The 10,488-nt window shown below is 51.4% G+C and overlaps 4 protein-coding genes across 4 annotated transcripts; 2 read left to right on the top strand and 2 right to left on the bottom strand.

The window, feature by feature from the left end:
- Positions 1–155: 155 nt before the first annotated feature.
- Positions 156–2,384, bottom strand: GLOTRDRAFT_125006 (S-adenosyl-L-methionine-dependent methyltransferase; the record flags this gene model as incomplete). Its single annotated transcript, XM_007863291.1, has 6 exons — positions 156–933; positions 990–1,054; positions 1,111–1,328; positions 1,381–1,450; positions 1,518–1,735; positions 2,012–2,384. 6 exons carry the CDS (start codon positions 2,382–2,384, stop codon positions 156–158), a joined length of 1,722 nt encoding a protein of 573 aa, XP_007861482.1.
- A 232-nt stretch (positions 2,385–2,616) lies between these two features.
- GLOTRDRAFT_125005 (uncharacterized protein) lies at positions 2,617–4,951 on the top strand (the record flags this gene model as incomplete). The annotated part of the gene is made up of 17 exons (XM_007863395.1): positions 2,617–2,807; positions 2,864–2,958; positions 3,026–3,066; positions 3,126–3,146; positions 3,201–3,239; positions 3,289–3,334; positions 3,384–3,416; positions 3,471–3,486; positions 3,528–3,616; positions 3,671–3,876; positions 3,937–3,992; positions 4,050–4,131; positions 4,206–4,312; positions 4,372–4,454; positions 4,526–4,536; positions 4,594–4,694; positions 4,756–4,951. 17 exons carry the CDS (start codon positions 2,617–2,619, stop codon positions 4,949–4,951), a joined length of 1,413 nt encoding a protein of 470 aa, XP_007861586.1.
- A 185-nt stretch (positions 4,952–5,136) lies between these two features.
- Positions 5,137–6,567, bottom strand: GLOTRDRAFT_125004 (ChaC-domain-containing protein; the record flags this gene model as incomplete). Its single annotated transcript, XM_007863290.1, has 13 exons — positions 5,137–5,298; positions 5,350–5,427; positions 5,478–5,548; positions 5,605–5,638; positions 5,693–5,698; positions 5,760–5,831; positions 5,889–5,902; positions 5,965–6,018; positions 6,078–6,108; positions 6,158–6,217; positions 6,277–6,347; positions 6,404–6,428; positions 6,493–6,567. 13 exons carry the CDS (start codon positions 6,565–6,567, stop codon positions 5,137–5,139), a joined length of 753 nt encoding a protein of 250 aa, XP_007861481.1.
- A 1,438-nt stretch (positions 6,568–8,005) lies between these two features.
- On the top strand, positions 8,006–9,241 carry GLOTRDRAFT_125003 (uncharacterized protein; the record flags this gene model as incomplete). The annotated part of the gene is made up of 5 exons (XM_007863289.1): positions 8,006–8,093; positions 8,152–8,432; positions 8,486–8,564; positions 8,630–8,958; positions 9,014–9,241. The coding sequence occupies 5 exons, from the start codon at positions 8,006–8,008 to the stop codon at positions 9,239–9,241; spliced, it is 1,005 nt and encodes a 334-aa protein (XP_007861480.1).
- Positions 9,242–10,488: the final 1,247 nt, after the last annotated feature.

The raw sequence follows: 10,488 nt of genomic DNA, 5'->3' as shown, positions 1-10,488 counted from the left end.
GCGAAGGGCTTTGCGTTTGTTATATACGACAGGAAAGGCGCACGGACCAGTCGTACATGTTTGCGGCAGGGTTAGGATTAGTGCCTCACCTCGTACCTGAAGACACGCCAATGGAGGTAATGAAGGAAACATTGGGATGGGGATGCTCGTACATCTTAGCCAGATTCAGAAGTTGTATCTACCAGACGCAACACTGCGACGCTCTCCACATGTGCCGTCTGCGGGAACAAATCAAACCCCCTCAAGCTCTCAAGCACATACCTCCCTCCCCCTTTCGTCCTCTTCCCCAAAATCATGCCCACATCCCTCGCCTGCGTATGCACATTGCAGCTCACATACACGACCGCCGCGCCGCCGAACTGCATCAGCTGGTCGACGAACTTCTCGTCCGTGCCCTTGCGCGGCGGGTCGATGACCACCACTGTGTGTTCGGGCGGGAAGTCCTGCACGGACGCGAAGATGTCGGCGGCATCGCCCGCGCGGAAGGTGATCTTGTCCGCGGGGATGCCGTTCAGCTGCGCGTTGCGCGTGGCGGAGCGGATGGAGTCGGCGGAGAGCTCGATGCCTGCGACCTTGGCGAAGTGGTCAGAGAGCGTGATGGCGAAGAGGCCGCTGCCACAGTATGCGTCGACCAGGTGCGTCGGCTTCTCGGGCGCTGAAGATAGCGAAGCGGCAGGGAAGATGGCGTCTCGCACATAGGTGGTCAGCGGGACGAGCACGGAGTTGTTGTTCTGGAAGAAAGAGCCACCGGGGTACTCGAAGATCTTGTCCCCCACCCGCTCGCGGACGGTCGCCTTGTGGTTCGTGATGCAGACGTGCTTTTCTATCGACTCTGCGAGGGCGTCGACTTCTGAATTTGACGACGCATCGGGATTCACTTCTAGAGAATCGCGTAGGAGCAGTGATACGCCCTTTTTGTAGGAGTAGATGTTTCTATGGTTCGTGAGGAATAAACAATAGACGCGTGATAATGACAGAGTAATCCTCACTTGATGATTCCTTCCCTCAGCGGACCCAGCGCCTGGTTCAAGACAGGCGTAGCAATCGGGCACTCCTTCCATGTCCATTCAACAGCCTGCCCACCATCTTCGAGTCACAAGCCAAACGTACCTCGATATCAATCGTCTTCCTCGTCCCAATCTTATTGAACCCAATCTTCAACCAATCCGGCTTTTCAGCCGACTCGGCCTGGTTACCGTTCTCCTGCCACTGTTTTTGCAGCTTTTTCGGAGGGGCCTCGAAGTGCGGGGTGATTTTCGTGCGATAACCGTATTGCAGGGGGGAGGCGATGGTCGGCAGGATGGGAGGAACAGAGGAGGGGTCGAGGCCTGGGACAGCTCAGCAATGAAGGGAAGCGGGAAGGACGTGGTGCAGACGTACCGGAGAAGTTCTGGTACGCCTTTACGACCACGTTCCGCTTCAGGTCCAGCTGCATCTCGTACGACAACATCTACATCACCACCATCCACCCCATATTCAAACTTGCATTCTCGGCAAAGAGGAAAGACAGAGAATACCTGATACTGACACCCCGCGCACTCGCCGAAGTACCGACACTGCACGCGGCCCATGTCGCGCAGCTCGGGGTTGGGCGTGAGCACGGCGACAAGATCGGCGAAGGAGTGAAGGCGAGAGTTGCGGTATATGCGTGCGCGGATGTGTTCGCCGGGGAGGGCGAAGGGGGTTACGACTACCCATGGGGGTTTGGGTGAGGGAGCGATGGATAGGGATTCGCCTGAGAGGACGTCAGCGAGAAGATTATTATGAAGCTTTCAGGGATTTTGTAAAACGAAGTGGCATGATAGGCCGGAAGCATATGCCGGTGTACGACCTGAATACGACCTTCGACTGGAGCCACCGCCGCGACGGTAGGATCATCTGCGAGACCGATATATCTCCAAGACGACCTACCGACGCGTCGATTGTCCGGCTCTCCGGAAGACGATGTGTCGCACTACACAAGGAGACGCATAGGCAACAAGATCCATGCCGAAGAATGGCTGGTGCGTACCATTTGAAGACAGACTGGATACGACCAGCTCAACCTCCTCTTGGAACTCAAATGGCGAGTCCCACTCCGTCTCCGCCTCCAGTATATCATCCACGGGTTCCTTCCCGAGCAGGGCTACGACGTCTCGCCAGAGGACGTCGTCGGGCGAGTATGGCTCTGGCAGAGTGTGTTTCCGCTTGTTTTTCCGTTTCTCCTTGCCTCGTTGTTTTTTGCTCAATTTCTTCGGAGGTTCGGGGTGAGCATTCTGCACCTCTGGCAGCTCTACTGGGATGTCCTTGTCCTCATCCAGACGCGGTTTCTTCCCCGCTGGTTCCAGTGAGTTTTCGCGGTCGGATCGTGGTCTTGATCGAGCCTGTGCAGCAAGTTCCGCCATTCTTGAACCTCTCGCACCAGATGTAGCCCAGTAGTTACGAGTGAATCTGCAAACTGAGAAAGAGCGAGACGCCCTGCACAACATGCAAGGATAGACGTCCCCAACGTTTACTGTCAAATCAAACTGGTATATCAGCGCGAACAGATATGGAAGAGGCAAATAGGGGCTAATTCGCGTCACCGCCGACGCCACGACCGTTCTGTTACTCGGTTTCGCAGCCTCTACCGCGTTCATGAGCACTTTGCAGGCTCGTTTCCGATTTCAGATGCTGCGAGCATTATTTTTCATCTGTCTAAAGCTTGTTTACGCATCTCCAGTTACCGGAGGCGAGGAGGAACACCATGAACCGCCCGGATCAGCTACATTCTGGTACAAGCTGGCTATTAGCATCGCGTTGGTGCTAGCGGGAGGCGTGTTTGCGGGGTAAGTGCGCGCTTTTGAGTGAAGGCTCGGAAGAATGAATGAATGCATACCGGCAGATTGACTTTGGGTCTTATGGGGCTCGATGAACTCCACTTGCGCGTTCTGTCTACCTCCTCGGATGACCCTACCGAGAGAGCGAACGCGAATAAAGGTGAACTGCGGACATAGAGCGGGATTAACCGTCCGTCACTGATAGTCAATCCATCTACTACTACAAGTATTGAAACTTCTCGGCAAAGGTCGCCACTGGGTCTTAGTCGTAAGTGGAGACCCTTTTGAAAGAGTGTGGCGTGTCAGGGCTCACCAGCATTATCCAAGGTTCTCCTGCTCGGTAATGTGGTACGTGGGGAAGCGTATTTTTATTCACACCCGTATCCCTAATCTCGTGTCCAGATTGTAAACGAGAGTTTGCCGATCTTCCTGGACAGTGCTGTACGTCCCTGTCTGAGCCTCCTGCCTGTGCCAACCTAACGCTATCCAGCTTGGTGGAGGTTTGTATGCTGTCATTGCATCGACCACCATGATCGGTACGTGAACTCCTGCCCTCCAAACGCAGCTCTTCCTCATAGAAAACAGTTATATTCGGGTACGTGAGCCGTCCAGCGAACCGTCTGCCAGGGACTTACAAGCATGACACACCTTGATCACTGATACCGTCTACAGCGAGTGAGTCTGCTCTGTGCGTTATCTCCTCTTTGGTACTCACGCTTATCACGCCAGGATCATCCCACAGGCCGTCAGTGTCCGCTACGGCCTCTCAATAGGCGCAAAATGCGCGCCAGTAGTCTTAGCCATGATGTACCTGTTCGGTCAGCGTTCCTCCCCTCTCCTCTCGCCCACTCACATTGACTGAATCTACCCAGCACCCGTCGCGTACCCCATCGCGAAGCTCCTGGACTACGTTCTCGGCGCCAATGAGGCGCACACGTATAAGAAGGCCGAGCTTAAGTCCTTCCTGCAATTCCACCGCACCGGGGAGGAGCCCCTGCGCGACGACGAGATTAGTATACTGAATGGTGTTCTGGAGTTGAATACGAAGAACGTGGAGGAGATCATGACGCCGATGAAGGTATATGGCTACGTGCTGACATGCGTACAGCGCACTGACTGCTGGCATTGAATATCATAGGACGTGGTGACCCTCAGCTCGGATACGATACTGGACCACAAGATGATTGATGTGCTGTACGTGGTGCACTCGTGCCTGCCTTGGGCTCACCTCATTGCTGACGGCGAGCACAGGCTCACAAGTGGGTACTCCCGGTTCCCGGTGCATAAACCAGGGCAGCCGCTGCACTTCGTCGGCCTACTCCTGATCAAAAAGGTGACTGCATATCTTTTCCGCCTCTGCTGAGAAGTCAATGAATGAAACGGGTTTTGCTCTGACCCCATGTTCAGCTACTTAAATACGACCCGGCAACGGCTCAGCCCGTGTCGAACTTCAAGCTCTCAATCCTGCCCGAGGCCCATCCATCTATTAACTGCTTCCAGGCTCTGGATTATTTGTGCGTCCTATGCTTTGTCCTCACTAAGCAGAGGGCATGGTAGTAACTGTTGTTCGCAGCCAGACCGGACGTGCGCACCTGTTGCTCATCAGTAAGACGCCTGGTGTTCCAGGCGGTGCGATAGGTGTCATTACGCTTGAAGGTGATGTTCCTCAAGGGCACGAGCTCTGAATGATTTGTGGCTAATTTCGACTTCGTTATTCTTGCCGTCAGATATCATTGAGGTTCGCTCCTTGTGGTATTTGCTTCTCGTATTGACAGCTGATTCCGACAATTTACAGGAAATCATCACAGAGGAAATCGTCGACGAGACGGATCAATACCAAGACAACAGGAGCAAACATCGCGCGAAGCGGATGACTACCGCTGCTATCATGCGGGGGTGCGTATCATATCTCTCCTGGTACCTACATATCACATTGCTCACTCAGGATCGTCCATAGAATTGTCGAGCGTGAACGCGTCGCATCATCCATCCCGCCCTCTATAGTCGACGGCGAACGTACCCCTCTGCTTGATCCCGGCAGTCCGCCCAACGGCACGGCGGGCGGCGGGCTGCTCAGCGCGGTTCCGCAGCGGCTGTATGGCGGGACGAGCACTCGGCCACCGACGCCCCATGCGGAGAGCCCGAAGCAATAACGTTGAAGGGAAGGTGAAGAAAACGGCATGGACTATTCTATTCTATTCATGTTGGACTCGGCATACATAAGCATTGCATTTTCCGCTTTCACCTTCTGGTTGTCAAATTTCTAGTGTGCATCTCTTTTATAATAGTGCAATAATTCATTCTACGTTTGTGGTTGTTTGAGAGGCACTGACTTCTGTCAGTGTCTTGTCAGCCCTCCGTCATCGTCTGGGGCGGCTGCTTCAGTTCCGCCGTTGGATGCTACCGGGTGTTCTGCAGGCTTTCGCGCGGGGATTGGCGGGTGCGGAACTACCTCTGACGGGATACCCAGTCGCTCTGCGTCTAGCTCCTTCAGGCGAGTCTGTAGGTCATATCAGTCAGGTGCGGTACAGCAAGTGAGATATATAGCCACCTCAAGGGCGAACAAATGCGAGTCGTGCGACTCAGGTGCCAGCGATCGTACTGCCTCTGCTAGGCGGTACACGTACTCCTGTGATGGATTGGTCATCAAGCTGTTCGCCAGCACGAAGCCAATCCGACCTTGTTTGGGCCCGAGGGGCCGACTGAACGCCAGATTATTTCGGAGAGCTGGTCAATGGGCTCGGAGCCGACTGATGCAGTGGTGAGTACGAAAGGTGAGTTCGAATCTTAGACTATGCGGACGTACTGAAAGATGGATTGTCAGATTTCCCGACGTAGCACTGCGGGTGAATGGTGGGTTAGCCCATACGTGGGCGCATAGTCGGACAGCGTACATATGCCTGAGGAGAAGACGTATGGGTCAACTGGGAAGACACACAAAGTCTGGAACAGCAGGCTTACCCCGTGGATGACGACTTTCTCTTCGCCGTGTTCGTAGCCGTAGATGTCGATCTTCTCCATCGTGTATCCATCCTGGGATACCAAACCTTCAGTTCAAAGAAAGATGTGCAAGAAGAGAGGGCTGAGTACCTTCTCCCGATAATCTAGTCATAGCGAGAGTCCCCAGGTCACAGCGCATGGTGCTTGTTTTAAGATATGACTGTACCAAGATAGTCTCTAACTTCCGCTTCGTACTGGGGGTCAATCTCGTACGCTATACCTAGATTTGAGTTATGCGTGAGGAGGTAGGTTTAAGTGAATGAGAAGCATATGACGCACCCCATACGACGTCGTCGTCGGGGAAGGCGTCCTGGTACACAATGGTTTGAGTTCCTGTGGTCAAAGGGCGTTCCACATACCGCGGCAGAAAATGAATCCCACTCTTCCTTGTGTATGAGTGTGACGACGCGTCCTGGATTCTGTTACATCACAATCTGAGTGAAATGAATCCTACAACCACAAAAGAGACTCAAGCTACCTCTGGCGTGCCTCGGTGATCATGCGATGCTTGGGCAAAGCGTCGTACATAGCCCTTCAGGAATCCGGGAACTAGGGTGGAATTTAGGTTAGGTTAAGGTCAACGGCACAAAATGTACACGATAAACCTTCCGAAATGACATGCGGGGGAGGCTACCGACTCCGGAAGTGAGTCAGTCCTGCCACTCGTCTACGACAATTCATATGAGGGACTTACTTTGAAGATCAGGGAGCCGTATCCAAATACTATGAATGGTGACTTCTGCTCTTCAAGCTTCTCGATTGGACCCATCGTCGTTGCACAGACAGACGTGTTCGCTGAATGTGCATTTCGGTGGCAATCGTGCCACCGACGCTAACGCGATCTTGACGCGATCTCGTTTGATTCTTGGGTCCGATCGGACTTGAAGGCACGGAGAATCAAAGCAGAGCTCCATGGCTGCTCGACACGCCGACTTGGACCATGGATCATGGACGTGGCCTGCCGAAACGCATTGGAACGATAGAATATGCACTGATCTCGAGTACAGAATCGTTACTCTACTCTACTACTAGGACGGAGACGGTTCTGGCAACTGGAAGCCCCAAGAGCAAGCTCGTGGTTCACGTTCGCGGGTGAGCGTTAGGTATTAGGAACCAGTTCGCTGCGTCAATAACGGGGGCTACATATATGTGGGTGATCAGGGTCTATGGCAGCGTGTGTGAAGTCTCGGTCAGCTCACATGCTTCCTCGCTCTCTCCTCTTGCCTCAAGGCCACCTACTTGATTTCGAGTTTGGAAGTGATCTGTATAGTCTCTAATATCAGCATGTTGTGAAGCTTTCTCGATGAAAACCTTACTCTCACTCTGGGCCACCAGAGCATTACTGCATGATAGCAGTGCAAAGAAAATGAGGATAATGCTAGTGGTGTATTTCATGGTCGAAACTGTCGAAATGGTATGTTGGACCCTGTCTATTTTATATACTCTCGGTGAGCTGGTCAGGCTATAACATTGACTGCTCTTTTTTCTGAGTCTGACCGGATGGTTGCTAACCCGTTGTCAGATCAGCCAAATTCGATGTAACAAGAAGACTTGTGTCCCTACTCGGAGCTTGCTGATTTCTTGATAGCACGGGGTCTTTTTGATTCTCCGGAATGGTCGGTCTTGTTGGATCGCGGTGATTATACCAGCGGAAAAGGCAACCATAGTCGCTTGATTGACACCAGCAAACTGGTACATTTGCGATGAAGCTGCTGATATCATTTATAGGGCTATGATGACACATCGAAGACCATGCAGGCAATGCCAGGTATATTCGTGCATCTTGTCTCGTGGGGGCGTCGATTGGACACGAGTCTGAGGTAGGTGTTATCTCGCCAAGTCAACGCATGGGGACGTGACCTCCACATCTTATCACTATAGTGGCCGCCGGGTTCACCCCTTCCGCGCGCGCGCAGATCACATAGATCTTCCGAGACAGCCTGGAATTATGCGCACCTACAGGGGTATTTACATTTCTACACAGGGAATACATCAGGATTGTTGATTATTCTCTCAGGCCGTGGGTGTTGATTCGGTGTATATTCTTGATGTGTCATGTGGACAGAATGTCTCATACATCCAGGTAGGCGTCTATAGGTCATTGATATGGGCCTCGGGGCCCTGGCGAACACCTTTAGTTCTCTCTCCTCCCCGCCCTAAGAGCCAGTGGCAAGAGGCGGAGACACATCGGACACCCTCCGCTCAACATGTCTTACTCGCCGCAAGAGAGTTCCGCCGAGCTATGGTTGGAACGCGCCAACTTCGTTGGAGGGTACCTCGGCGCGATGACATACGGTGCCGGTTCAGTTGACTAGCTAACCATCGCATCAAACTAAACTGGCTCGCTTTTCAGCTGTTCATGCACTTCTGTTCTTCAAATGTGCATTCATCCTTCTGGACCGCCGTTCCTCTCCGAAGAGCAACTTGCGCTGGCTGGTGTACGTCTCCCTCCTGTTTGTCGTCGCGACAGTCCAAGTCGGCGCTTCCATCAAATTCATGCAAATGACGTGGATTGACAATCGCAATTTTCCCGGGGGACCGGCAATGTATATCCAAATGGTATTTTCTGCGTGGATCAACACGGTCAGCAATGTTGCCTATGTGATAAACAACTTCCTTGCCGATGGTCTGTTGGTATGTGACTCCGCCGTCTGAGTTTCAGTACTTACAACTGCTGGACAATGCAGATATACCGAATCTGGATCTTCTGGAGCTATAACTATTACGTGGTTATTTTTCCGACTTTGGTCTTCCTGGCATCAACTGGTGAGCAGAGAGCAGAGCCGGCTGCTAGCCACTTATCCGCTGCCTAATGTATATATATGTCATAGCCCTCTCCATTATAACAGCTTACGAAGCGGCACAGCCTAACAGCAACTTATCAACCACAGTAGCCTTCAACTTCGGTGTCCCTTACTGGTCGATATCCATTGCACTGAATGTCATTATAACGCTGATGATTGCAGGCCGTATCATTGCTGTGCGGAAGGAGCTCAAGACTGTTCTCCAGAATGATTATACCACACCGTATGACTCTGTCCTTGCGACCATAATAGAGTCCGCTGCCCTCTACTCGGTTACTGGACTAGTGTATGTCATAAGTTACGCCAGGAGCAGTAGCTTCCAGTACATCATGCTGCCAATCCTGGGGCAGGTCATGGTATGAGGTCTCAAGGAATGCTTCTCCATTTGTCATGCTAATTGTATCTTATCAGTGTATAGCTCCAGTACTGATCATCCTTCGAGTTGCGAGCGGACGTGCATTCTCCAAGAGTACTGTGGCAACCATATCTGCTATCCACTTTGGTGATACCACTGGCGAATCGAGTGTGAACGGCAATACCACTGAAGATGCTGTCACTGTTGATCCGGAGAAGATCTTGTTTAGTCCTCCATCTCAAAGTACCCTCGAGATATCTAGCTCTTCGACAGGCAAACCGTAATCTCCAATTGTCTGTGCTCTCGGTGTCTGTAGCTGGTCCATGTTGTCAAAGGTTATTTTTCCAAGTTCTCTAGTAAGCATAGTATCACAATTTACTGGAAGTAGTACTATTTATATGACCCCTCTTCTCTCCTTGTTGCTCTACAAACATGTACCGCGATTGTATGCTTATCACAGCAGAAACAGCCTGCGGATGACGTGGCCTGACAGCACCCTGGGCCCGGCCCTCGGGACATAAACTTGAAGTCCATATCAACCCTAAGTGTGAAGATGGTTGTATGGATTGCTGGTGTATTGTTTGTATCATGAGATGAGATGGGCCTCAGATGGATTGGAGCAGATAGTACATTGTAACAGGCTGTACGCAGTGATTATCATACAGACTCCGAGTCAAATCTGATACTGTACCCTTGGATCGTCTGCTCCTAGTCGTGAGAACAACTGTGCTTCTGATCATACGTATCGAGTACTTTATTTGCAGCCTTTTTCTAGTCACCGCTCAGTACCTATAGCTATGAGAACTATGATACTGTGCCTGATCATTAGATCATCAACAATGAAAATGGTCCAGTGGAAGTCGAAATTCTGACAGTAACAGTAACAGTGAAACTCTGAGCCTGAGGTCAAGATATGATGCCAGTGTGCTGCTCATGATGTGTAGCATGTGCTTGCGTTCTGAGCCTGAGATCAGATCCCTGGTGTCCATGCTTCCCTGTTCCACACCCTGAATTTCCCTATCATAGATAGGCTGTGACTGCCAATATATGATCAGATCTGTCATGCTTCCCCAAACACTATGTATTTACATATGCCACAATCCCTGTTATGGTGATTGTTTGCTTCTCCGAGAGGTCAGGCATGGACTGTGGTTCCTTGTACTTTATCTGAGAGATGTGTACATTGAAGCCCTGTAAAAAAACTTTTTGAAGGTACACTTCTTTCTGGTATGAATTTTAAGTCCTTCCTCGCCTACTGGATATGTGAGTTGATTCAATCAGGGGCAAACCAACTCCCGGTATATCATCTTGAGTTTCTGCAATAGTACTATACTAGTCTCTTGACTGCTCCTCCCACTTAGCTACCCGGTATCATAATACTAGGTATTACCTGTATCCATTCTCAAATCACCTCATACACTCAAGCAGAGTCCTAGGACCCGTTTATATTGTGTGTAAATCATGCCACAGTTCATGAACAAACTTGTCTGTGGTCTATGCATCCTAGTGATCTTCATAACCACGGCTCTGA

Source organism: Gloeophyllum trabeum (assembly GCF_000344685.1).
Source record: "Gloeophyllum trabeum ATCC 11539 unplaced genomic scaffold GLOTRscaffold_00001, whole genome shotgun sequence".
Classification (NCBI taxonomy): Eukaryota; Fungi; Basidiomycota; class Agaricomycetes; order Gloeophyllales; family Gloeophyllaceae; genus Gloeophyllum; species Gloeophyllum trabeum.
The sequence above is the reverse complement of the archived record's forward strand: the minus strand, read 5'-3'. Positions and strand labels throughout refer to the sequence as shown.